The 26,430-nt window shown below is 38.3% G+C and overlaps 1 protein-coding gene across 1 annotated transcript in view; it reads left to right on the top strand.

The window, feature by feature from the left end:
- cacng8b (calcium channel, voltage-dependent, gamma subunit 8b) overlaps positions 1-26,275 on the top strand; it is a 28,111-nt gene extending 1,836 nt beyond the window's left edge. The window contains exons 2-6 of the mRNA XM_058376114.1: positions 15,010-15,264; positions 18,731-18,955; positions 21,448-21,531; positions 22,154-22,294; positions 23,232-26,275. Of these exons, the coding sequence (XP_058232097.1) occupies positions 18,733-18,955; positions 21,448-21,531; positions 22,154-22,294; positions 23,232-24,061 (1,278 nt within the window). The 5' untranslated portion in view covers positions 15,010-15,264; positions 18,731-18,732 and the 3' untranslated portion in view covers positions 24,062-26,275. The remainder of the gene's footprint in view (positions 1-15,009; positions 15,265-18,730; positions 18,956-21,447; positions 21,532-22,153; positions 22,295-23,231) is intronic.
- The last annotated feature ends 155 nt before the right edge of the window (positions 26,276-26,430 follow it).

Raw genomic sequence — 26,430 nt, 5'->3', positions numbered from 1 at the left:
TAGTCTTCTTGTCCATCCCTGGTTGAGATGACACAATCTGTGCCCTGAGTCTCCCCATGATATTCTTCTTGTCAGAGCATAGCAGCTCCACTGCAGTGCACAACACTGTACTCTGATCAATGGCGTCTATAAGGGCTGGGTCGACAAGGAAGCGCTCAGAGCTCCATGATCATGATTGTTAGCAGCTTCTAACCTGATGTCCTGGACGTGGCCAAACCTTTCTTTACGCAAATCATGGGTTAATTATTATGCTTATGTAAAATGTAGCCATAATTCCAGGCTTGATTTTGTGGCTAAAATGTAAGAGAAAGATTTTGGTTTAAAATGCTTGCAGTGACAAATGATGGTTATTAAATGCTCATAAAAGAGGAACTGTCTGCTTGCCTTTGCTTTTTTTGATACAGTCTTATCCTCATGTACATGTCCTGTGGTTGACATTTCTAATTAGTTTACTATCAGATGAACTGGTACCAAAACTGTGTTGTATGACAGGCAGATATTGATCTGATGAGCTGTAACATGATTTCTAATGCTTCTAATCTGTTAAGGTACACAGTGAATGAAAAGGGGACAAAAATCGTAATTAGCCCAAACATTATTATGAGACTGGGGATAAGAGTATGGCGTGAGTTCATGACAGTCATGCTCGAGTCTTTTTGTTTAAGAATTATTGTGTGAGTATCAGAATTTTGTGCTGTATTGGCTTCAGTGGCCTCATGAAATCCCGTTGCATCAAAATCAGTGGTTCTCAATATGGGGTCTATGGATATTAAGCTTTGCAAAGTCAAATTTTTTTTATTTTTTATTTTGTTTCAGTAGTGGAAAACACAACCCATAATTATCAAACATATTAATTGAGACCTTATAGCAATTAGCATGTTTGACTGTTCACCATAATTAAATGAGTGCAATCCAAATCTCACTCATTCAAACCTTGTACGCCTTTACATTAAAATTCAGGAATAAAAAGCACCTTTTAACATTATAACCTAATACTTGCATCGTTGGATTACATGCAAAGAAGGTCCATGGAGTCTATTTTACATTTCTGACTGAACAAAATTTGAGAACCCCTGATCTAGAGTTTCCTATGACAGACGCTTAATAACCCATGCATGCTTCAATTTAATCCTGCTTGTTTTCCCTCCATGTCTCTCCCTCTCTCTGATTTGCCTAGTGTCTCTATCGTTTTGTCTGTTTTTCTCTTTACTTCCAAATCTGTGAAATAGTGATCAGTGCTTTTAATGTGGACACTACTTTATTAAGCACCATTGCTTGGCAAAAAAAAGCACAGCTATTTATGATGACTTGGCTTTTTTGAATCTATATAACAGAGGACGGTTAGAGAGAGAGAGAGAGAGAGAGAGAGAGAGAGAGAGAGAGAGAGATGGGTTATTTCCTTTCTCACTCATACACACATGCAGTCCAACACTTACATACAGCAGTTAGCCAAGCAACTCTGATAATTAACTCTTCCACAGACTGCAGTGTCTACAGGGATTGAGCTTTTCCCAGAATGAGATTTCTCTGCCTTAAATGAATTGAGACACAGACGCTTACACACACACACACACACATACACACACACGTTTGTCTTACTATCCTTGTGAAAATGTGACATATTACTGCAGCTATGTATATATTTGTGCTTTATTATTTAATGTTATAGACATAATAATGCTATGCATATACCTAAAAAATCCAACCTAAACCTTAAAAAAAAGGAAACTGTTTTGATCGTTACAGTTTTTTTTGTTTGTTTGTTTTTTGATTTTTCAAGTAATAACTTTTATAACTAGCTAAATATCCACACAAGGTCAAAACTGTCAGATTTTTCTATTTTTAGTGTGGACATTTGGTCACCATCAAGATATAAAAACCCACTACACACACACACACACACATTTTTCAAAGACATGGTAACCAAGATATCCTTGTAGAACAAAAGCCATCTGCTACTGAGGTTACATTTCAGGCACTCAAGCAGTCTGCATTGCTCTGTTTATTTTCACAGTATAGGTGTAAGCTCTGGAAGCATACTGTTTACTCACCAGATATCTAACACCATTTCACACACTGTTAACGAACGTACATGACCAGATGACAGACATGTCTAATGTGATATATGATAGGATATGATATAATATGATATGATATATGATGGATCGGTGGTGTCTCAACACTTTACATTTTCCAAACAGCAAAAATAAGCACTGTCTTTCCGTGTCCTTTTCCACTTTCAGTTGATTGAAAAACAGTGACATCACAATGCTTGCTTGATATACTCACGCTCTGTTACATATAATGAAACAAAAGCAGTGCATGGAACACAGGATTTAACGAAATGAATCCTGGCTCATTAACCAATAGCTCAGAACAACATCTCACAAAAAGGAGCTCAACCTACTAAAGCCCTGACAGTTGAAATGGAAATGCATTTTTCTTCTTTTCTTTTTAACCCGGATTGAATTAGCCAGGGAATGCTGTCTTAAAGCAGCAGTAGCAGCAGGCTGAGAGTGTGCGTGTCTTCGCCTGTGTGATGTCGGCACAGATGCAGTGGTTCTGTATAGTGCAATGCAGTGCTTAGATTTTTTTTACGCCTCATGTGATATAAGAAGCATGTTATGATGACGCTTATGCTATTATGCAATCTGTTAAACGGATTGTTTGGTACGCAGATGTGTACGCAAATGTGTAAATTTCCCAAGATAAGGAAATGTACTGAATAGTAAGGAATAGGAAAGCTGCTATATGTAATATTTGGCGATTTTTCTGTATATTCTAATAGAAACATGGCTTTGCAAATAATTCGCATAAAAGCATTTTGTAAAACGGGTTGTGTTGCGATCCATTCTACACTGCATGGATTCAAATGATCAAATCAGTGTGACGGTCAACATTACAGAGTGCTAGATGAATCTCCTTTAGCAAGAGTTTTGTCCTCTAGCTAAAACACTAGAACTTGATAGCAGTGGCTACTGTGTTTATTGAATCAGTGACGCTTCAACATTAACTGGTTAACCAGTTCAAATCAGCTATCTAACACAAACATAAAGCTTCAAGGACACTTGAGTTGTCCACTGGGCTCTGTGTGTGTTTTTTTGAGGCTGTGAATGTCACAAGCCTTGTTGTACAGGAAAGGTTTATTTGGTATGATGCCTGCAGCTCTGTGTTAAGCCATACTGGAAATTTGGGGCTGGGACTTTGGGCATACTCCTTTCAGACACAGTGATGTAGGACATATCTGAGCTGGTGTATGATGAAATTTCCCACTAATTCAAGCCTAACAGCCCTGAGTGTGAATTACTTTGGATCACTATTACAGGATCCCGCGGGGTTTTTTTTCCTGCGTACGTACTGTGGGCTGTATTCAGATTTCAAATTATGTCAATATGTCTGCAGGGAAAGTTCATAGAGTCAGCTTTGCTTTAAATAAATTTTCTTTCGATCATTTGTGTCACATGTGTATGCTTGACTCACAATTTCTTGATCATAGGTATCTAGAAAAAAAACTGTGGCTTGTTCTTTATAGTTGCTGTCAAATTTAACATAAAAGCAAGAGAAAACTTGATGTCTTACCAGTGTGCACAAAATCAGTGTTTAATCCACACTATGCACCTTTAACCATTAGGTACTAATACATGAGTTGAGAGTAAAATAAACTACACTATATAATAAGGCAGAAGTGTATAGTACTGCCTTTTGCATTGGCATATTTTTACTTTAACCCATCAGTAGGTTTGTAGATATTTATATTGATTTATTAACCAAACTGATAACAAATACTGTTTAGCCGTGCAAAATATTTCTGATATATTGTCACCAGTCACGCCATATAAACCTCAGTTCAGCACTATTCTCAGGATCTGCTGATTAAACAGTCTGCTTCAGGTGACATGCTTCTCATGTCGTTCTGCTGAACTAGCTGAAACATTATACTCCCTCCAACGTGCTTTACAGCTGGAAGGAGGGATTGGTGGATATACACAGTGCCTTTGCATCAGACAAAATTATGTATAATTTACTAAATCTAAAGCTTTTTATTTTCTTGTGTTTTTTCAGGTCTAAATGTCTGATTCATTCAAATTTATGTTGTGGTTTGGAACAAAATTGGATGTCTATGGTTCTTTAAATACACAATATTAAATATAATGCTTAATATTTGAAATAGAAAAGTGCAAAGTGCTCAGTCAAAGAGCAGGTATACGTTCAAGTCTTCTTGGATATGTAGTATATATACCCAAATCCTGGATCTATTTTTGCTTGACATATTTTCTCCACCTGGCAAATGTTCCTAATCTACATACTCTCAATGAGATTCAGATCACAGCTTTTGCGTAACCAGCTTGCACTGTAATATTGGCTCATGGCCATTTGTTTTTCAGTCCAACAAGCTGCTGAGAAGCTGTAGAGATGCTACTGTATTACTATCCTGCTTCACTGTAGGGATGGTGTTGGGTGAGAGACGCCCAGTGAAAAGACTACACCAAATATAACTCCTGGCATTATGATTAAAAAAAAAAAAAAAAAAAAGGTAAAGAGTTATTTTAATCTTTCGTTTGACTGCAACATTTCTGTCTCAAACTAACAAACGTTAGATCCCTTGTTGGGTGAAAAACCTAAAACGTCAGTTCAGTTCTTCATTTTAAAACATGTTTTATTTATAACTACTGAGAAGACTAATAGGAAAATTATGTAGAGTGAGAGGACGGAAAATTGGTGAGAGTTTAAGAGGTTCAATCCTGTATCTTCTTTATTTCCTACTTTACATTTCCTGTTTTGTCAAGTCTTCTGGCAAGTGAGTGATGTTCCTAATATTTTCCCATTTGCTATTTTCTTTTGCACATCCTCCTCATTTAAACCTCTACGTTATTGTAAAGAATTTCGATTAGTAGGTAGTGAGTGTAATATTGAATATAAATCAGTTCATACAATAGCTCTGCCTTTCCAAAATACTCTCCAGTTAGACAGAAAAAAAGTGCAGATAACTAGATGCCAACCAAGGAAATACCAAAAAAATGCCCAGCTAGAACCATTTGCATTAATATTACATTGATTAATAAAACACATACATACATATTGATAAATTACAAACACACGATAAATACAAGAAATACAAATACATATAGGCTCTTAGGACTTCTAATATTGTTTTTTATATAACTGAAGGCAAAATGTAATTCTTTTAAACAGTTCAGGCAACATGGGTACTTCCTAATGTCAGAGAGAGAGAGAGAGAGAGAGAGAGAGATTATTCCAAGTTGCACTTGATCAGCATAATTCTACTCACGTTGTCATTCCCTTGAGTACACAGAAAGCAGCTGCAGCAGAAAAGGTTGCAGGTACATTTAGTATTGAACACTGCAAGTCAGGTGTTAGAAATAAATGACACATTATATTTAATTTACAGTGCCATTAAATTGCTTTACAACATCGTTTTAATTCATTTATTGGATCCAGTTAGTTGTTCACTGACATTAAGTGTTTTCAATTAAACGTATATGTCTTTAACCCTCAGGGCTAATTTACTATCATTCAGTTCACCATAAACTGCCATATTCTGAACATTACAGAGGATGTTACAATACACCAGTATTCCGGTTTGTACTGTATAAAGTTGTGTACTAGCTACGTGTATCAATATTGTAATGGATTTTCACACTGAGCCCCCGCAGTGTTTGTTTGGTTTCAGACTCACTTGATTCTGTAAGTTTATCACACCCCAGTTCATTTGTGTTCATCTTACGCTATCAAAAACATTCATGGAGAGCACAACGTGACACCTTGTTTTTCGATTTTTTTTATCATTTTGGTGTTATCATGCACAGAAATGCTCCTCGCCTCTTCTGTATCCCACAACGTTCCCCTGCTACTCATACTACATGTGTGTTGTGGAAACTAATGATGACACCATCAGCTAAAACACATGTGCAGGTTACTTTACTTCCTGAACAAGTGCAGACCCGAGTAGGAGCTGCATTCACGTTCATGGGAATAGCGGCACAGTTCCACTGCAACCGAACTCACACCATCTACTACAAGGGAACACAATGTGTTTCCCAGTCCACATGGCAGCTTTCACATTACCAATTAATCCTGCGAATCACACTTTGTTTCAGAAAAACTACCAGTGTGAAAGTCCTCTAATAAACATGGGTTTTCCTGTTAATTGGTGACCACATCATGGCCACCTCTAATAATTTTCTAAGCACAATATACAGTATAGTTTGGTTATCTTTACAGCAGTATACAGCTCTTAAAATACTCTGATATCACAGATACGTGTAATATGCAAACTTATTTTATGAAAACTTGCAGGTTCTAAATATGTTTTCTGTGTGAGGGTGTTAAGAGTGTGTGTTGATAAACGGATATTGATAATATGTTGCACTGAAATACATCAAAATCTAATATTAAAGATTTCATTGTGGTCAAATGAATGTAAACCAGTTATGACTTCATTAGGTTATATTAATACATGGTAAGCTGTAATGCAATGAATAGCAGAGTAATTACAAAGGGCCTGGCTCAGTGTATAATACTGAAACTGCACACATTGGTATTCAGACTTTTAGGCTTAAGTGCTTTTCAGACAATTGCATGGAATTTATTCAAGGCAAGGGCAAATCCCATATTGGATGCTTTTTCTCAAGAAAAATGAAAGCAGGTAGTATGTAACCCATTTCTGAATTCCTGTAACTTTCTTCATTTTCTCCCAAGGTTGTTCTTGCCAACTACCAACTAGATAACTCACCCTCTATCACACAATATCAACCAGCCAGAGAGAGTGAAGCAAGCATGTGTAATACAGAGGGTATTCTGCATATATAAGCTCACAAATGACCATGACTATTGTCACTGTGATTGACAGGAGAGAGACAGTAATATTGTCTATCACAACCTGAGATCAGAGCCAATTCTGCTGTCTAGTCTTCTGACCATTGATGACTGTGGCCATCTTCTGGGTTTCTTCCAACAATAGCGTGAATGCATTTCTGTTGCCCCTTGGGGAAATATTAACATAACGACACAGAATAAATGCTGCAGTGTGCATATTGACCAGCCGTATAATGAGATGATAAAAATATTATAGTGTGTCTTTATTATTTTTTACATGCATATTGTCTGAGCTTCAGACTTCAGAATGTTGGAGCTGGTATAGAGATATTAGTTTACAGCTTTTACAATTTTGTAGTTGTTCCATGGCTCTAAATTGCATGTGAATTACAAGTCAAAAAAAAATTGAGCAATGATAAACCTACAGCCCATGGACTAATATAGCTTCTGGAATTACATAAGCAAAAGCAAAGACATAATTTTGCACTAAAGCAATCAGTGCTGAATGATTATACTGGTTATTATTAAGCTCACAGTCATTAAGGTAATTATACTGTCGCCTATGTTCACCAGTGCAGTTTAGGATTATATACTAAAAATGGGTGTTAAATATAAAATGATTGCACTGTACTGGTTTTGTACTGGTTATTATTAAACTCCCAGTCATTATGATAATTATACTGTCACTTATGATAAGAAGAAGCCTTGAATTATATTTCAGATATATATCACAGCACAGTGATATATAATCATTTTCTTTGCATGAAGTTGTTAGGGCTTTGGGGTCAGAGCATAGAGTCAGCTATCCTGGAGCAGAGAGTGTTAAGGGCCCAACAGTGGCAGCTTGGAGATGCTGGGGCCTGAACCCACAACCTCCTGACCAACAACCTAGAGCCTTAACTATTTCATTCACCACTGCCCACTACCCAGTGATTACTAGTGCTTTGAGCCAGACTAGGATTATGCACCAAAAATGGGTGTTATAAGTGTGACATGCCTGCAAATAGAACTTAAGAAACACTTCTTAAAAAGAAGTGATTCATAATTCAATGTCAAAGCTAAACTGCATAAACACAGAGTGCAGAACCTCGTGCATTCTCATTAAGCAGGTGTGACTGTCCATGCACTCGTCTACACCTGTTTCAGTTCTAACAGTACAGTGTGTTTGCAAAATCCTTGAACTGAAGGAGCTTGTGCATGCCCAGTATATCAGTGATATGTGTAAGACACGTGAGAGAAGGGATCATGGTTTACAAAGTGCTGAGGTTGAATGCAGCAATTTTGTGTGCACTGCTACCGTATAGACATAGAGGAATCAAGCTACATGACGGAGGAGCAGAGGACGGGAAGGCGGGGGGAGGTTGTGGGCAATGAGCTGAAGGTGACCGCATGGTAAACAGTACTGAAGAGCCCAGGTGTTGCGTCCTAATCCTCCATTACAGCGTTCTTTTCTTTGCCCTGCTTTATATCTCCCCATACACACACCAAGCACCCTGCCCGTTAACAGGGCGCGGAGGACAAATGCTTCCTCATAAATTCATCTAGACATTCGAAATGAAGGTCATGCTATATGGTATGATTTCATAGGTTTGTGCAGCTGCTGTTGATGCCTCGATATTTTTACTCTTGTTCTGAGCTTAGAATCCCTTAGAAGCTATCTACTATTGTTGAATGTAGGTGTGGAAGGAACAAAGAGAGATCTGATGATTAAAAGCTACTGGATTTACTAACCTCCTTGAAATTTGACAGCTTTTAAAATTCACATTTTCAATTAAGCCAACATTGATTTTTTAAAATTAAAATCAATAATTTAGGTTTCATTTTTTTAACAAATACATTTTCAAATGTATGTTTGCAAGGTAAATTGTGTATTATAGTTTGCAACCTGAATATATAGAATATGGGTAAACTAGCCATATTCTATAAACTATAAATTGTATGAACTGTAAATAAATTTAGACTATAAAGAAATGTGTTTTATAATATATACCGTAGGCACAGTTTTGTGGCCAAGTTTTATTTTCATATTTTATTGTCAGTGTTGTATACTATCTGTGATGTAAGAGTCTTGGGCATGACAATAGCAGAGGCGTTTTGTTCTAATCATTCTGAATCCATTACTCTTCGATGACTTGGATGCATTGCTCATGATTAGAGCTTTGAGTCTCTACTGAGACAAATGAGACCATTTTTCAAAATACACTCCCAGTTGTCTGTTGGCATGGCAAGTTGGTTATTTTGCATGTTTTGACATCAGCTATTTAATATCATTGTTATAATTTCATAGACAGTTTGATGAAATCTGTATCAATAGAAGAGAAATTAGTGATGAGCACAAGAAGCAGCCTGGCTGCCTTGGAAGAGTTTTTCTTTCATCTTGTTCCCTGTTGTGGATATAATTCATACACACAAACATGTGGCGTTTACGGTTTTCCTGAATTCAAATACGTGCTTTCTACAACACAGAGATGCAGATTTCTGTGTAGTACAGTAAGACTGCTCTGGCTTGTTCATACATATGCATGAAAGTATGAATCTGGAAGTGAAAGCAGGTGTTCTACCTTGTGTACAGCTGTATACACACAACAGGAAAGCTGGGGGATGTGCACACATGTAGGGAAGATGAAAGCCACATTACACACATCATCAGTCAGCCAGAGACTGAGCAGCAGAGATTATATGATAATAACAGTGTTTAATATGTGTTTCTTTAACCCTTTTTACAAGTACACTGGTGTTCCAGTTCACTAGCGGAATGGAAATCAACTTCAGTCAGTATAAACAAATGAATTATTTTCTCGCAGCAAGTTTGATAGAAAATGAGTCAGGACACTGTTGGCTTTGAATGCGAGACATTTTTACCTCTGTTGGAATAACTTTACAAAGATTTGTAATCAATGAAAGTAACGGCTTCAGCTTTTAGATGCTCATGAATAAGCACTTGGGGCATCTAAGAGAGCAGAACTGGGTTTGATGACATATTTAAACTTAAACTATTTTTACATAAAGCACCCAACAGTGTGAGTGATGACATGCAGGTTACTGACTGTTATCCTGGTAAGATCTTGTCAAGCCTGGATTTCATGACACTTCATGGACAGTGTCTGAACTCTAGTAATGCAATTGCACAACACTGCCCTGATGAACAAGCATTAGAGAACCTCCAAGTCTTTTCAGGACTAATAAGGATATTTTTACTTTTATGGTAGCCAGTATAATATTAGCCATGAAAGCACATATTTATTGGAGGTGTAATGCAATGCCAATGTCTGTATTTCATCAGTGCATCAAATATATCCAATTCAGTTCAGTTCAGTTTTATTCGTATAGCACTTTTAACATTGGAAATTGTCACAAAGCAGCTTTACAGAAATGTATCAATTCCAGATATAATTTTATAAATATGACTAATGAGCAAGCCAGCGGCATAGGGGACAAAGAAAAAGTCCCTGAAAAGAAAAATAAACCTTGAGAGACTCTGAAGGAGAGCCATCCTCATCTGGGTGACACCCAGTGCATTTATAAATTATTTCCTTTCTATAACAGTCTACTATCTAGTCAAAGAGTGCCAATTCTTATAACAGGAACTTCTATATGAGCATCAAAATCATTTCTGAATTCATAATAGTTTTAAGTTAAAGTATTTTGTATCAAACTGAACTGTTTTATCATGGAGGCTTGAGTGTTTGTAATAATAATCGTAGTCTTAAGGCTATACAAGGAAAAAACATCCACAGCCAACCTTATGTGGTGCCATCCACAGCAATCTCAGTGACAATATTGGCTGTCCTCAGCCGCAATAAAGTGATTTTCAGGTGATGTCAAATCCAAACAGTAAATGTGTAGCTTAACAGAGCAAGAGAGAGAGGGAAGGGAGGTGAGGAGAGAGAGAGAGAGAGAGAGAGAGAGAGAGAGAACAGATTATCGGGTATACTCTTGCATTGTTCTAGTTTTTTTTTATGCGCATTGTGCGAAAATGTACATTGTGCAATATACATATCATATCTGTGTCTTTATTTAGATGTAAAGCCCAAGTGGCCAGAGAGGTTTTTTACTGAGAGAGAGAGAGAGACTGTAATGTCCCAGATGTCATGAAATGGAGGGTTGAGATGGACGCAATTGCAGTTATTACCTTTAATGAGAAAAGTGCAGACAAATCCAAGTTAATAGGCAGGTTTAAGGTCAAAAGCAGGTTTAAGGGTGTCCAGGTGATCATCAAATTGGACAAACTCTGCAATGACTAATCACAGTCACATCAGTGAACATGCTTGATAAGGTCAAGTGCACGGGACAAACCATCACATGTGAGTGTGTGTGATTGGGGACCGGTGCATGTACTCAGATGTTCTCGGCCATGTTCATCGGCCAAGGTGTGTTCCACTGCGGAGGTGGATTGAGTGGATCTGACACCAGCATGATCTGTGAATGCTAGTTCTGACAAATTTGAGTGATGTAGCAAGGTTGAGGCTGTGCTACATCACTCAAGTTCATCATTTGTCTCAGCTAGGCACTGTGTTTAATCCTGCTTTCACATTTCTATTTTCAGTTTCTATTTGAACACAATATTGTCGATCTAATTTAGTTAATAATATGTATTATAATAATAGTCTCAACCAGATTCCCTGTGAAAAAAAAAATTAATAGGGCATCTCCTATTCATTCCTATTCACTCTATTTATTCATTTCACATTATTTGTTCATTACGGATAATGTTTTCATTCCTATGATTTATAGATTTGTTTTTCCAACATAGTTCCTTATTTAGTAACACTGAGTGCTTGGATATTACTTCATCTTGTATTCTTGTAAGGATATCCTCTGTTTATCATCCATCCATAACTGTCCATTTGATTCAGTCAGTTTAGTCCAACCCTGAGCCCTGTGAAGCAGCTTGGCCATAAAGCTGGAGGAGACACACTGGCACTGAGCACAACTCGTTCTAATTGATTGGATCAGGCATCATTGTGGTTTTCACAACCGGATCCTGTTAGCACCTCTGCTTATAGTCAAAAACAAACTCGCTTCAATTTATCAAAGCATAATATCTGCTCTGGATAAAATACATACAGATGCAGGGCTGCATGCTGCTAGACAGTAAACACCCTCACAGATTTCATGATAGATTGCAGAGTTACAGGGAACACAATGTCTAAATCATCTTAGTTCTTTCCCTCTGCTGATGTTTAATAGCTTCAGGGACTGATTCTACTCTTTGCTGGCTGCATAATGAACAGTGTATTTATTTTTGTTTTTGGTACATGTCCTTTCAGAGCCGCTGTCCCCGTTGTTCTTCCGGTGCCATTAGTATTTTCAAGCCATACTAGAAGAATGTAACATTAGAAGAAATTGGCCCAATTCATCAAAGTTGAGTACATTTGAATGGATGGAATGAGTTTGATTTGTATTTGTGCATCGAAACAAGCAGGGAATTTTATTGCAGCTAATGAATCAGCTTCAGCTTCGTGGAAACCAGTTCCTGCCCACTAGCTCCTTATTTACATTCAAAATGCATTTAGAAGGCTAGAGGTGTTACAGGTTGAAAATCATTTCTGAAAATAATAATTGAAATACAATTTTAATGGAGGAAAGAATAGTCCTAGAGGTTTGCCATCCTTTGATTTAAAATAAATAAACCATATCCATTCTTTCTTTCTTTCTTTAATCCTTCATTTATTCAATGCATTCTATGACATTTGGGCAAAAAATAAGGTAATATATTATAAATATATTGCAAGTGCTGAACCTTGTAGAAAATCACATACGATTATGACGTGTGAGGTGGTAGATTTTTTTTGAAAAACATAACGGACAGTGTCAAAAACACAAGCCATTATTTCAGAAATAATTCATCTACGTTAATGAATAATAATGAACCGTGTCTGGTGTCTTTTATTGTTGGCATAAGTTATGGCAAGTTATTGCATAAACACAAAAATGTGTGTTCGACTCTAAGTGTTTTTAAATAACCCAAGCATCTGGTTCCTCTAGCCAAAGCTCCTGATCCAGCATCTTGTGGTGCTTCTGATACACAAATACTGCAATATTACTCAAATATAGTACTAATGAACTAATAAAAGATGCTTCAGATTAGCAAACTGTATGCTGACCCTGGATTATCAATGTTTGGTATTTTAAATGTAATTAGTTTTATATATTTATTAAAGGCTGCTAGAATTATAAGAGCATTAATTGATTTGGAGTGATTTGGACTTTAAATCAAGCCTTCAAGGTGTTCAAATGTTAGGCTCAAGTTTACACACGATCTAAACAAATTGATCATAAATATTTGATCATGAGGATGAACATATCCTTGATTTTGACCAAAATGAAAATATTTTTGATCATCTTGCAGAACAAAACTGTCCATTTCAGTCCAAGTACAGGATATTCAAAAGTATGCAGCAGTAATGACACAGATGGAACCTCAGTCCATGCAAAAAGGCAAAATAATGAACAGATTTATATATATATATTCTGTTTTAAAAGGAAGAGAGGAAGTGCAGAGTTTTGGTGCAGAGGCTTACAATACAGACAGGGTGTAGCCTATTTAATGGATGTGCCATATTGCATTATGAATTATTAACAACCAAGAACTGATTTGCATTATATCTGCCGAATTAAGTTTGCTAAGTTATGTACACTGTGTCATTAAATGTCCTTGGGCTTTGCAGAAATCTTTGCAGGTTGTCTGTGTGTTTCTGATACAAGCTGTTTAGTCTATATTTGAAGTGTGTTGTTCTCTCTCTCTCTCTCTCTCTCTCTCTCTCTCTCTTCATCCCTCTGTCTTCCTTTCTCACCTGTAATGAACAAGTCTATATACAGTCCTCTTCGATAGAATTTGAGCAGCAAGGGCAATTCTTTTGTTGTTTTTTTTATTTTCTTTATGCATGAATATGAAAGGATAGACCAAAATTTCAGTTTTTATTTTTTGATACTTACATCTAACCCTAGACCACCCAATTATTATGTAACCAGTAGTAACAGTAAGAACATAATCTAATAATAATAGTATATTTGCTTGTATATTTCCTGCTTGGAGTAACTGCATTAAGCCGGTAACTGACTGACATCATTGTTCTTCTTTTGTGATGCTTTTCTAGGCTTTTACTGCAGCGTCTTTTAGTTGTTGTTTGTTTTGGGGGCTTTCTTCTGTCAGTGAAATGCTGCTAAGTTGGGTTGAGGTCTGGTGAACGATTTGGCCAGTCTCCAGTCCTTTACTATGCTGGAGGAAGTTTCTTCTTACTTAATGCATTTCTCTGTAAATTGTCAGACTGAATGTTTCTGTAGACTGAATTCATGCTGCTACCATCAGGAGTTACATCATCAATAAAGGTTAGTGAGTCTGTTCCAGAAGCAGCCATGTAAACCCAAGCCATGACACTACCACCACCATGTTTCACAGACAGGCTCACATGTTTGGGATCATGAGCAGATCCCAACAGAGCCCACATTTTGGACATTCCATAACTTTGGTAAAGGTTAGTCTTGGTTTTAGACATTTTTGTGTCTCTGTACTCATTTGCAAATTGAAAATTTTGCCTTCTGATTTGTACTGCTGATGAGGTTTTACATCTTGTGGTATGGCCTCTACATCCCTGTTCTATGAACGGTGGATTGTGACACCTGCTCTGTGGAGGTCGTTGTTGATGTCACTGACTGTTATTTTTGGGTTTTTCTTACAATCATCAACTGCTGTTGCAGTGGCTTCTTTCTTTTTCAATATTGTTGTACTGGCTATGTCCAACGACTGATAGATTATCTCTCTATTTTCTCAGCTTCAAAAAGAACCAAATACAGCTCTCTGATCTTCATCTTAATTTATCTTTTTTAACAAATGCCGTCACAGAAAAACCCAGAACACAAACCAAGAGAATATATTCACAGCTATTCATTTTATAAACAATCAAGCTAACAGGGCAACAAGAAACACCTGTCAGTCGATGTTCCAATACTTGTGCATTCTAACTAAAGGTGCCATGTTCTGAGCTGTTTAACATGATGTGTAACTCGTCATCTCATATTCCTCCTTGGATTTCATAACCTTCATAACCTGGAGTTCATAGTCTTCATTGTGTGGCCAAAACCTTTCCAATAATTTCATAGTTCAAACAAAACACTGTCCTGTTCTTTTCTTTCATATTTATATTTTCTCTTTTCCTGTTTATTTTACAGACCATGACAAGTAATTTGAACAAATAAGAGAACTTATCTTAACAATACCAGAAGCAGCGAATCATCCTTTAGCATAAACAAGAAAGAAGAAAAAGTAGAGAAAAGCAAGGGGAAAGAAACAAGTGCAGGGAGGAGAGGAGAAGTGCGCGAGGACAGTCGATGGACGCTGCCCGGACCAAGGGGACAGCAGATTCTCATCTAGCAGGGACAAGAAAGATTTCAAAATTGAGTCGAAGGATAGAAACCTGCCGTCAGGTAAGTTTTTTGTTGTAACTACAATATTTCGCACTGATATGGAGATGGAGATTATTGAAATGAAGCAAACATTCTGATTTATTGCTTATTACTAACTAATGGATGACAATATAGCTTCTTGTAGGTTGTTATAGGTTGTGTTTAGAGTGAGCAACCTAATTTCAGTAGATATGTGAAATTATTTATACACAGATACATGCTTGAGTACTCTCAGGTATATGTTTTTCAAATTTGTAATAGGATAATTACACCTATAAGTGTAGGATTTGAATATTTTAGGGTTTAATACTATTTACAGTCTTCACTGTTCTTTCGTGCGAGTCTTGGTATTTCTACTCTGTTTTTAAGCTGTTTTTATCCCTTCTTAGTCTTGCATTGTCTTATAATTGGCTTGTAATATATTGGCTTTCTATGTCAATGCTTAGTAGTTCTATTTCACCCCTTCTGGAAACACTAGGATATCTTCTTGTGCACATGTCATGCATACCAAGACCAAACAAAGTCACTAAGTGACTTGTGAGCTAGTATATGTAATAAATACAGCTGTCATACAGCTATCTTCTCTTTCTTGTTTTTCTCGCCTTGTACACATGTTGCACCTGACAGTTTCTGACTACAGCTGGAGCCACAGGTAGCCTGACTTTCACAGCTGGTGTAAGACACCTATCTTCAATCAATTTTTTCAGTTTCACTGATTGTCATTTTCATACTTTTTTGGAGTCTGGTAGAAACTTCATGGCTGCCAGCTTTGAGTGATGTTCCATTATTAGCATGCTAGCCTGAGCTGTCACGCACCACACACTATCCAATACCTGAGTTATACAAACTGCTATACTCACCACACAGACTCTCTCTGCACTAAGGTCCCTTACTCTGAGCTTTTCAGTGTGCTTTCTAGTGTGGTTGAGTTCACCAGTGAGCCGGAGGTTTCTTTTCCCTGTTGGGTCTCCCTCTGTGCTACTGACTTAGTTCCACAGTCTTTGCAGCCGACTGACTAGCGTGCCTGTGGATAAGGTCAAGTGTACCTCAGACACTGTTCTGTGCAGTGTTTGAGTTAGTTGCCTAGTGCTTTAGCCACATGTGTCAATGCACAGTAGTGGGGCTGGAGTTGGGCTGGTTGGTGTGTGTCCTCATTTTCGTCAGTGGGTAAGGTCTAATCAATTGTAAATCCACTTAGAGTTTTTCACGTGCCCCATCATCTAGTGGGCATGTGGCTAAGCAAAACAACCATGATGTAGATAGACTGATAAATTAGCTGGACTGCTAATACAGCACCCTGTGTTAAACCCTCCTTTCCCCGACAGGTTGCTTTCCTCCAAGGTAGCACTTTGATGCAAAACATGTGTTCCCTGTTGGACAGAGGTATAATCAAAAGAGTAGACCCCAAAGTTCTGAACTCAATTTCTTCTACAGAAGAATGATGGTTCAGATGATTGGTGATAGCGGTCACCTGAGTGTTGATTTAAGAGGACTGAAATAGTTAGTCAAAAAGCATCCCTTTCAGAGTGGTAAGGCTGTCAGTTATTCATACCATAGTACCATAGAATTGGCATAAATCAGTGAATCTGCAAATTGTATCTGTCACCAACATCCCAGAACACAGATGCTTTTTGGCTTAGAAAAACAGAAATTTCAATTCAAATCTGTGAGCTCACTCTGGAGCCACATGTGATCTCAAGATTTATGCAGATGGCCCAAGGTATCAGGATGACATATTTGCATGTCTGGCTCCTATGTGTCCCCACTAATGAGCAGGCAATCTGGAATACAAATGTGCTATTCACATCTATTACTGTGCAACAAAAATACAACAAAAATGCAGGCTACATAATTCAGCAGTGTGAAGATAAATTCAGTGGGAAAGCTTGTCACCCTGTCACTTAATATGTGGCAGCTCCTGTTTGCCAATCAGGCAGGACAGTATGTACAGTGCAAGCTCCTGTTGAAGATCTGTGATCACAGCTGCGGTGGTAGTTCTCATGGGCCTGCTGGAAAAGACTTTCAGAAATGGGTTATCAGGCTGAAGTTAGACCCCTGTGGCTAGACCCACAGACAGAGATGCATCCTCTTCTCAGCAAGAGGTGCACAAGGTCTAGCTTACTAGAGATGCATGGCTTTTCTCAACAACAAAAAAAAAAAAATAGTCCACTTGGATGAGTCTCTAACTGTGCACCACAGACACTTTACTTACTGGCTAGGGGGTATGTGGAGCTCCTGTGTTTGATCTGAACATATGAACTGTTGTCAAGAGATCACAATGTCAAATCCCAGAGACACCACACCATCGGTGGATGGGAACCAACAGCAAAATTCGCTGAGCTTCCTGGTTGGAAAGGAAAGCACTCTCACTACTTTTACAATTACAGCAACCTGTGAGACCATGTATATAGAAGAGTGTTGATAGTGTGTTCCTCTAAGTGTTTTACTCTGGTCTGAGCAACAGTTCAAAAATTGGCTTTAGTCTTTGCCCTGTGTAGTCGGTAGCTGTCTTATCATAGGGGGAGCTAGTTGGTGGGTGGGAATTTGTAACCAAGTTGGAGAGAAAATGTGCAAAATCCCCCCAGAAAACAGCTAGAACTAATCTGGCCATTCTGGTCAAGTTATTTTTACCAGTTCAGAGACATTGCAACATTCTAGTTCCAGTAAAGATAGTCACCAGGGAGGCATATGAGTGGATACAACTTTCCACCTTGCACAAAAGCTCTTCGTGTGAGCCCTGACACAATTAATATCACTGATATCGACTCACCAAATGGGACTGCACAATGGTATTGAACAGGATGCAAAACTGAAATGGGTTTCCTTTTAGTACTATTAGGGCCAGATGGCAGCTATTCGATAAATGATCAACTGTTCATTTGTCACAGAAAAAAAAGGTAGTTTCCCTGAATAAACACAGAAATCAGCCCACCAGGTGATTGACCTATAGGTAAGCAGGCTGTCTATCTCCTACTGCAATCTGCCAATTTACAAGAAGCCTCTTCTTCTTATGAGCATTATTTGTGGTGAGGAACTCTAAAAAATCTGTCTGGCTGTTAGCTGGGTGTCACCTTGTACCTTCTCCTGGTTCTAGAAGGTTAAAATAGCCCATCATAACATGGTCAAGAGTTTTCAATACTTTCCTAGCTGCTGAAGTGGGTTGATTTCTTGTAACATCAGACATAGGTTATCAAGTTGAGTTTCACTGCTCCTGGTGAAATTGAGTTATAATTACATACGCATGTTTCATGGGGACAGTGGACGACCTCCAGATGTTCCTGTTATTCAGAACTTACAGAAAAGGTGCCAAAGAAAGCCAGACAAAGATATAGTATATTACAGATACAGCTTGTTTACTGCTGCACAAGAGAAGCTATCTCAGTGATTTTCACCACCTAACTAATAATCGATTGGTAAATTAAATTGGTTCATTGTTTGTCTTCATTTATTTTTCATGTATTTATTTCTCTGGATGATTCTTCTACAGGCATGGTGTGTGAGAAGGGGATCCAGATCCTTCTCACCATCGTGGGGGCATTCGCCTCCTTTGGCCTGATGACGGTGGCAATAGGGACAGATTACTGGCTCTACTCTCGTGCTCTGATCTGCAACAGCACAGCCAATGTGACCCAGGATGACCCACACAACAAAGACAAGAAAGACCCTGGAGCTCTCACACACTCAGGCCTTTGGAGGATCTGCTGCCTTGAGGGTCAGGGGCTCTCCTGTCTCTGGGATATGTAGTCATTAGGATTGCAAGGGTTTCAGTGATTATGTTAGATTAGCCAGAGATTTTTTGGAATATGGTTAGAGGTTAAAATTTTTTGCTGCATTTGTTTGATGAAGTACCCAGGCTTAAATCTAGAAAACAAAAGTTTAATAAAAGTTAAATATGTAACTTGAAATTTCATTCATATTGGAATATTTTTCAAACCAGAGACTCCAAACTAGGTGACTTCTTATAAAGAATGAAACAAGGCCGAATTGCAGCATTCTGGATTAATATGAGTTAATCTAGTGTGCAGTATTTATACAGGTTAAACAGCATCCATGGACTAGTATGAAACATGTACGTTTAGTATATAATTTGGACAGTAAGAGAAAATCCTAATTAAAATGCCACTTGGGGTTTATCTGAAGAACCATGTTAAAACGAATTGCAGTCAGACTGCAGAGTTGCGTTTTAACAGCAAATGTTCTCACTCATCCCCACATCGCATTTACTTTCTGTTCAGTCTGTTCCCTGCTATTGTGCACTGCTAATTTAGCCTTATGGCTAAGCTCTACAACAACAAAGCATTCAATTAAAGATAAGCTCTCACTTTGCTGCTGTACCTCTATCTTTGTCTCTCTTTCTTTCTCTCTCTAGTTCTCTCTTTCGCTTTCATCACTTCTCCAATCTTTACCCCTCTCCCCAGCTCTGTGCAACACTCTGTTTCTATCTATGTGATTTTCACTATGCCCTTCTTTCTTAGTCTACTCTTATCCTCGTTCTCTCGTTAGATGTTGCGTTGCACAGTTGGCACAGTTTAGAGGTCAAGTAATCCTCTATGTCCCCAGGGTTTGAGGGAAGATGGATGCTAAGTAGCAGTGCCTCTGAGATTAGGTGAAGTGGAAGGAGGACCCATTTTGAATCTGCATAATGAATGCCAAAGCTTCCACTTCCACTTTCTGTAGGGATACATACAAGACATATAACTTAAATATTCCTGAAATAAACCCCAACATAAACATCTTGTCCTCCCATCTCCAGGTTTTTATTAACTCTAGGACTTGAGATTGGAGTGCACAAGTCAATGAGCTGCTTTCATGTGTTTAAGCTTATAGCTCAAGGCTCCCAGAAGACTGAAAGCGAGGTCAGGGACACACAGTCAAGATCTTATTTCTAATAAATGACTGGTGCTTTGGACAGAAGTGTCACTATGGATCAGCTATAGAGCCATCCTGTCTCCAGAGAGCGGCAGGATCTGTAAACAAGAACCAAACTAGAGAGCCCAGTTTCTACATCCATGGGCTGTGCTGACTCTTTTCCCTTTTGTGCCTCCCATTTCTTTCTTACAGACTAATATCCATGAGGAAATTTTAAAAAGACAGAGCGGTGAATCGAACCCAAGACCTTCCCTCACACCTGTCCATACTTCCCTCCGTCTGTGTTTCATCTGTCCATCACACTTTCACTCCATTCATCACCACCAGTCATGGTGTCATCATATCGCGTCAGTCTGTGTGTCAGCAGTAGGCCCCCAGCACTGGAGCGGGTAGCTATCCAAATGCCTGCATGACTCCAGGGCTCCACTCTATGTGCATGTGTATATATTTGTGGATGAGTGTTGTGCAGAGTCCTGTGCTTGTAATCCAAAGCGTTGTGTTCATTTTGAGGTTCAACAATTGAGATCGTAAGTGATGGGTTTAGTCATTTAGTTTTATATTTTATACTAGACAAATGAATCATGGATGTCGGATTGTCAGTGTGCATTTCCTGATTATCTGATTCAAGAAGCAGAATGTCTCATTTTTGCTTGCAAGCATTTTCCCTGCTGTAAAGTGCTTGATTTAGCTCATCATGTAATTACCATCATTGGCTAAGAGCAGGGGAGTCTTTGTGAAGGCTGCAGTTGGAATTGGTAATAGCAGCCATATAAAGTTTTTGCTTCAGGTGAATTTTCTAGTACTATGCAAGTCAAAAATAGCTACTGATATATTACGCTTTTTTATTTTTTATTTTTTATTTTTTAAAGGTTTTAACCAATGTTACCTTGTATGCTGTTTATGTTACGCTTAAATTGGCCTGAGCATCCTTTAAAATGACCTGAAAATTAATAATTAATATTAACCAAATGAAACCCACAGTTATTACAGTTAACCCATTAAACTCCCATGACTCCCAAGCATTTGCTTCTAGTTTCACTGTAGTTACTGAATCATGTTCTTTATGATCATTAACTGAGTTTGTTGGGTTAGTAATAATCTCATTTTTACATGCTGTAATTGGTTAAGGAATTCAAACATGGGCAATATTAGAATATCGGAAAATGTTGTGTATAAACACTGTGTACTTCATGCACACTTATACAACTCTCATTCATTTCTACTAATAGCTGTACCGTGTATTTGAAAGAGGAGAACAGAGTTAGACATGTTAACAAATTATGTAGACATGCAGAGCAACAGCAACATGGTGACCCCATGTACTCTTACACGTAGGTGTAAAACGAGGGGTTTGCTCTCAGATCAACCACTTCCCAGAAGACGCCGACTTCGACCACGATGGAGCAGAGTACGTCTTACGTAAGAGACTTTCCTTTTCCTTTCCTTTCCTACAGTGGAGCTAAGAAAGATTAGGTAAAAGAGCTGTAACACAGGATATGTATTGTGTTGTCAAATTTAGTTTTGTAGAACTCACACTAAGTGCCTGGTTAATGCTTAAAAGACAACAGTCCTGTATTTTAAGTGAATTGTGGGATAAGTCTGATAAATGACTAGAGGGAAGCTCTGTCGCTGTTGATTACGGCTGATGCACACGCAAACACTCGAGCATGCCTGCTTGCACACCCATGCTAGCTGGCATTCGATTGATATTCTTGTCATGTCCTATAGCTGCGCCAGCAAAGCTAGTCCCAGATGGGATTTTAGACTCTGGAGGAAAAGCAGCTTCTCTCCTGAGGCTTTTTCAGTAGAAAAAAAAGACAAACCCAGTTTGCAAAGACATGATTTAATTACACAGATGTCTCAAAATAATTAACATATTTTTTATAGTTTGTCATTGTTTGGACTGACCTTAAAACTCAGTCTTGTTATTTTCTTTTTGCATCTTTTTAAGGTTCTTTTGCTATAGAAAAAGTGAACATTTTCAATGCGCAATTTAATCTTTGACTTCCCCTCCTCCTTCCACCCCTATCTCATTTTGTAGGAGTGGTTCGGGCTTCAAATATCTTCCCTATTCTTAGTGCAATCTTGTTGCTGATGGGAGGAGTGTGTATTGCTGCCAGTCGCTTCTACAAAAGCAAGAGGAACATCATACTGGGAGCTGGCATTCTGTTTGTAGCTGCAGGTTTGGAAATCTTCTCATTTTTTGGACCATTTGATGTCTAGAGGACAATTATAGCAGCTAGGATGTGGTAGCTTAGTGGTTAAGATGTTGGCCTACTGATTGGAAGGTTGAGAGATTGAATCCTAGGTCACACCAAGCTGCCACCGCAGGGCCCTTAAGCAAAGCACTTAACTGTGAGTTGCTCAGTTGTACAAAATGTGATAAAGTGTAAGTCACTCTAGATAAGGGTGTCTGCCAAATGGTATTGTATATTACACAGTATCTGTCCCCTATATGGGGGGTAAAGATGATAAAATGGCCACTAACTCTTTTAAAGCTTGGGATGATTGCGTAGATCTTGAGTAGAGTCCAAATAGATCCAAGAAGGGCTCGTAGTTAATTAAAGACCAGATGAGATTGACGGATCAAATCCAAATTAAATCATTTTCACAGCAAAAACTTCAACTATGTTTCATAGAAGGAATTTCCTCCTGTAACTCCTGTAAATAATTGTCTAGGAGAATGAAATCTGTCTGGGGTTAAAGACCCAGAACATGTCACTAGAGTCCAAATTTGATACTGGCTCCCAATCCACTGAAAAAAACCTCTTTATCCTAATATAATTCCTTTACATTTTTAGATGAAATGGGGTTGGCATGTGGTATATTTAGTAAATATAAATTATGATCACTTTGTTGCATCCTGATCAGAATAAAATGGTGAGTGAGTGAGAGTGATTGTCCTTTAAGGGGATAAGTAGTAATGTTCCCCACAGCATTACAGCCAGCAGTGTTTTCATCAATCTTTTACAGTGCATAAATCCTCAGGGGTTAGACTTTACTTTTAACTGTTTCTTTGTAACTGTACAAGTTTATTTTGCATAAGAACAAGCAAACCTGTTCTTAACAAAATGTGAATAGCTTCAAAAATCCTATGTGTTGCCAAATTTCACCTGCAGGTTTGAGCAACATCATTGGTGTGATAGTGTACATCTCGGCAGCGCTAGGCGACATTTCTCCAAAGAAGGATGAGGATAAAAAATGGCAATATTCATATGGCTGGTCCTTCTATTTTGGAGGCCTTTCATTTATCCTGGCTGAGATGGTGGGGGTGCTGGCTGTAAACATCTACATTGAAAAGAACAAGGAGCTGCGCTGCCGTTCACGCACTGACATCTTCAAGAGCACAACGCACGCTGTGCTGCGCCTGCCTAGCTACCGCTTCCGCCGCCGCTCCTCACGCTCCAGCTCACGCTCTACTGAACCTTCAAGAGGCTCACGGGACCCCTCGCCTGCTGCTGCTGGCCCACCAGGAAGCAAAAGCTTTGGCCTGCCCCCCTCAGCACTGCTGTCACAAGGGCCTGTGTCGGTTTCCACCCTGCCTAATCCACACTCACACTCCCGCTCACACTCGGCCCTACCTGGAGGTGACATCTCGCTCTACACCCTGTCTCGAGACCCCAAACTCGGTGCACTGGGGGCTCTGGGTGCACCTCCAATGTATGGCACAGTGGATCGTGCAACGCTCTACCAGTTGCACAACTGCTTTCCCAAGGAGAGCGGCGGAGGAGGAGCCACCATGATGATGAGCGGCACACTGCCCTCTCTCAAGTCCCACAATCCAGCAGGAGTGCCGAACGCGTCCAGTGGAAACTCGGCACCCTCGTCACAACCCCCGCCTTTCTCCTCCTCTACAGTGGAGAGGGAGAGAGGGATGGGCACACTCGACAGGCTGGCCAAGCCTGAGAGCAATTCCAACACGCTAAACAGGAAAACCACACCAGTGTAGAGGAGACTAGAACAGAACAGAAGAGAGCACGAGGCCTGTAGCGTGGAGGCTGAATGAAGGTTGTGTTGAAGTTAAGAAAAGCAGAGAAATGAGATATTCCTTCTGTCTGAAATGATGTTCTGTTTTCAGTGAATGGAAAATGAGTTTCAGACAAAACAGTTCAACAGTGACAATTCATAATAACAACTACAACATCCATTTAGTTTTATAACATTTTTTAAAATGTGAACTATGATCATTGGATACTGTACTGTGAAGTTTACCCTTTTTTTACCCTTCTTTATCTTTTTTTTTTTTTTAAGACATTGAAGCGAGTGGTTGTCCAAGTGCATTCATAGAGGGTTTGTTGTTGTTGTTATTATGAGAAAAAAAAAATCAGTGATGACTAGCTTTTATGTTGGAAATGATTTTCAAGACATCAACTGTGATTCTGATACAGTGGATACTGCAGAAGCATGAGTGTCTATATGTGTGAGAAAGAAAACATTATTATTATTATTATTATTATTATTATTATTATTATTATTATTATTATTATTATTACTACAACTAGCCTAAAAAAACAACTTTGTAGGAAGCATCTAATTTATTTTTAGAATTGATTTCTTTTCTAACCTTTGATAACATGATATTAAGTGTTTATTCTGAATATTGTCTTCCAGTTCTATCAACAGAAGAAAATAGTCATTGATGGACTGAAAAACTGCTGATCGAGTGTTGAAATGACATTTTTTAAAAAAGGAATTGATCATCCTAGCATTATTTTTGTTATGATTAGTAGCTGTGAAGGTAGCAGTAATCTTTTTTTCGGGGCATTACCAGATTACCAGATCCCTCACTGGTATATATATATATATATATATATATATATATATATATATATATATATATATATATATATATATATATATATATATATATACACATATATTTATTTGTATAAAGAGAAGTATAGATATTCCTGTAGGACAGTGTATTGTAAAGTGACTTCTATCTTCTATCCAAAACTGTGCTTTCTACATGATCGAGGAGACCAAGAGATGTGTGTAAAATAAATATACACATATATATATATATCTAAATAAATAATTAACAAAGATTAAAATGATGTGGGAAACTAATGCCGATGTATAATGTCATTATACATAACTATATCTGAAGTCACTAGAGGTTGGGGCCAGCAGAAATTGTGGGAAATTTGAGAAACTACATTATATATATATGTCTATGTCTATATCGGGCACTGTCCAACTAAAATCCAGATTGGATCAGATCAGACGTGTGTATTTTGTGCTATGTGACCATGCCAGCATCCCCGTGGCCAGACTCCCACTTTCACTGTGCTGCACCTGATCCCATTAGATCTTTCTGCTTCTTCCAGTGAGAGATTCTACACACGTAAACGATCTGCCAACCTCAATCTATATAGGGCCAACATGGGACACTATGCCATAGAGTGCAAAAAAAGAGAATAGCCATCAACACACACACACACACTGCAACTGGAGGTGTGTTTTTTTTTTTAACCACTATGAAAATGCAAAAACTACAAGCAGACAGCATTCATGTGAGCATCTCTAAATATGTAGTGAGAATAGATATATCCACACAAAAAAAAAACAGTTTATCTAAATGTGTGATAAACTGAAACACTGTATTGCACGGATTTTCTATATATAAAAAAAAACAACAACAAGACAATCTTGGTGTGATGTCTTTTGTCCTTTGGTTCCTGTTTTACCAGGAAGGAAACAAAAGCAATGGAATACTGATCCAGTTTCCAAATCCTGTTATTGTTGCGATGAGAATGTGCACAGGTAACAGATTTTTTATTTTCTATTTCTCTGAAAATGTCTTTTGACATGTTAAGACGCTAGAGACTAAAGCGGACCGGTCTGTATTAAAGCATCGCTTGGGATAGTTATTAAAGGTCCTGCCTTAGAAACATGCAGTAATTTCTATATTACAGCAAAACGGAAAGCAGCAGAGCATCATATCTTCGGAAAAAGGGCTACACACAGACACACACACACACACACACACACACACACAGAAGCAGCAGTATACTCATTTTACAGTTTAACAGATCCTTCTAGTAAAACCTTTCCAAACTTCTGTTTCGATGAGAGTAGGTTCATAACCGTTATTTATTTTGATTCTAATTAAAAAAGTGGACGAACCAAATACTGAGGAATTCATGTTAATATTTCAAAGATTCCAGTTTTCCCTCAAGTTGATATGATTTGCAATAAAATCCATCCATCCATCCATTGTCTATACCTGCTTTATTCCTAATTAGGGTCACGGGGATCTGCTGAAGCCTACCCCAGCACACATTGGGCGGAAGGGGCAGGGGTACACCCTGGACA

This window comes from Hemibagrus wyckioides, linkage group LG01 (assembly GCF_019097595.1).
Source record: "Hemibagrus wyckioides isolate EC202008001 linkage group LG01, SWU_Hwy_1.0, whole genome shotgun sequence".
Lineage (NCBI taxonomy): Eukaryota > Metazoa > Chordata > Actinopteri > Siluriformes > Bagridae > Hemibagrus > Hemibagrus wyckioides.
The sequence above is the reverse complement of the archived record's forward strand: the minus strand, read 5'-3'. Positions and strand labels throughout refer to the sequence as shown.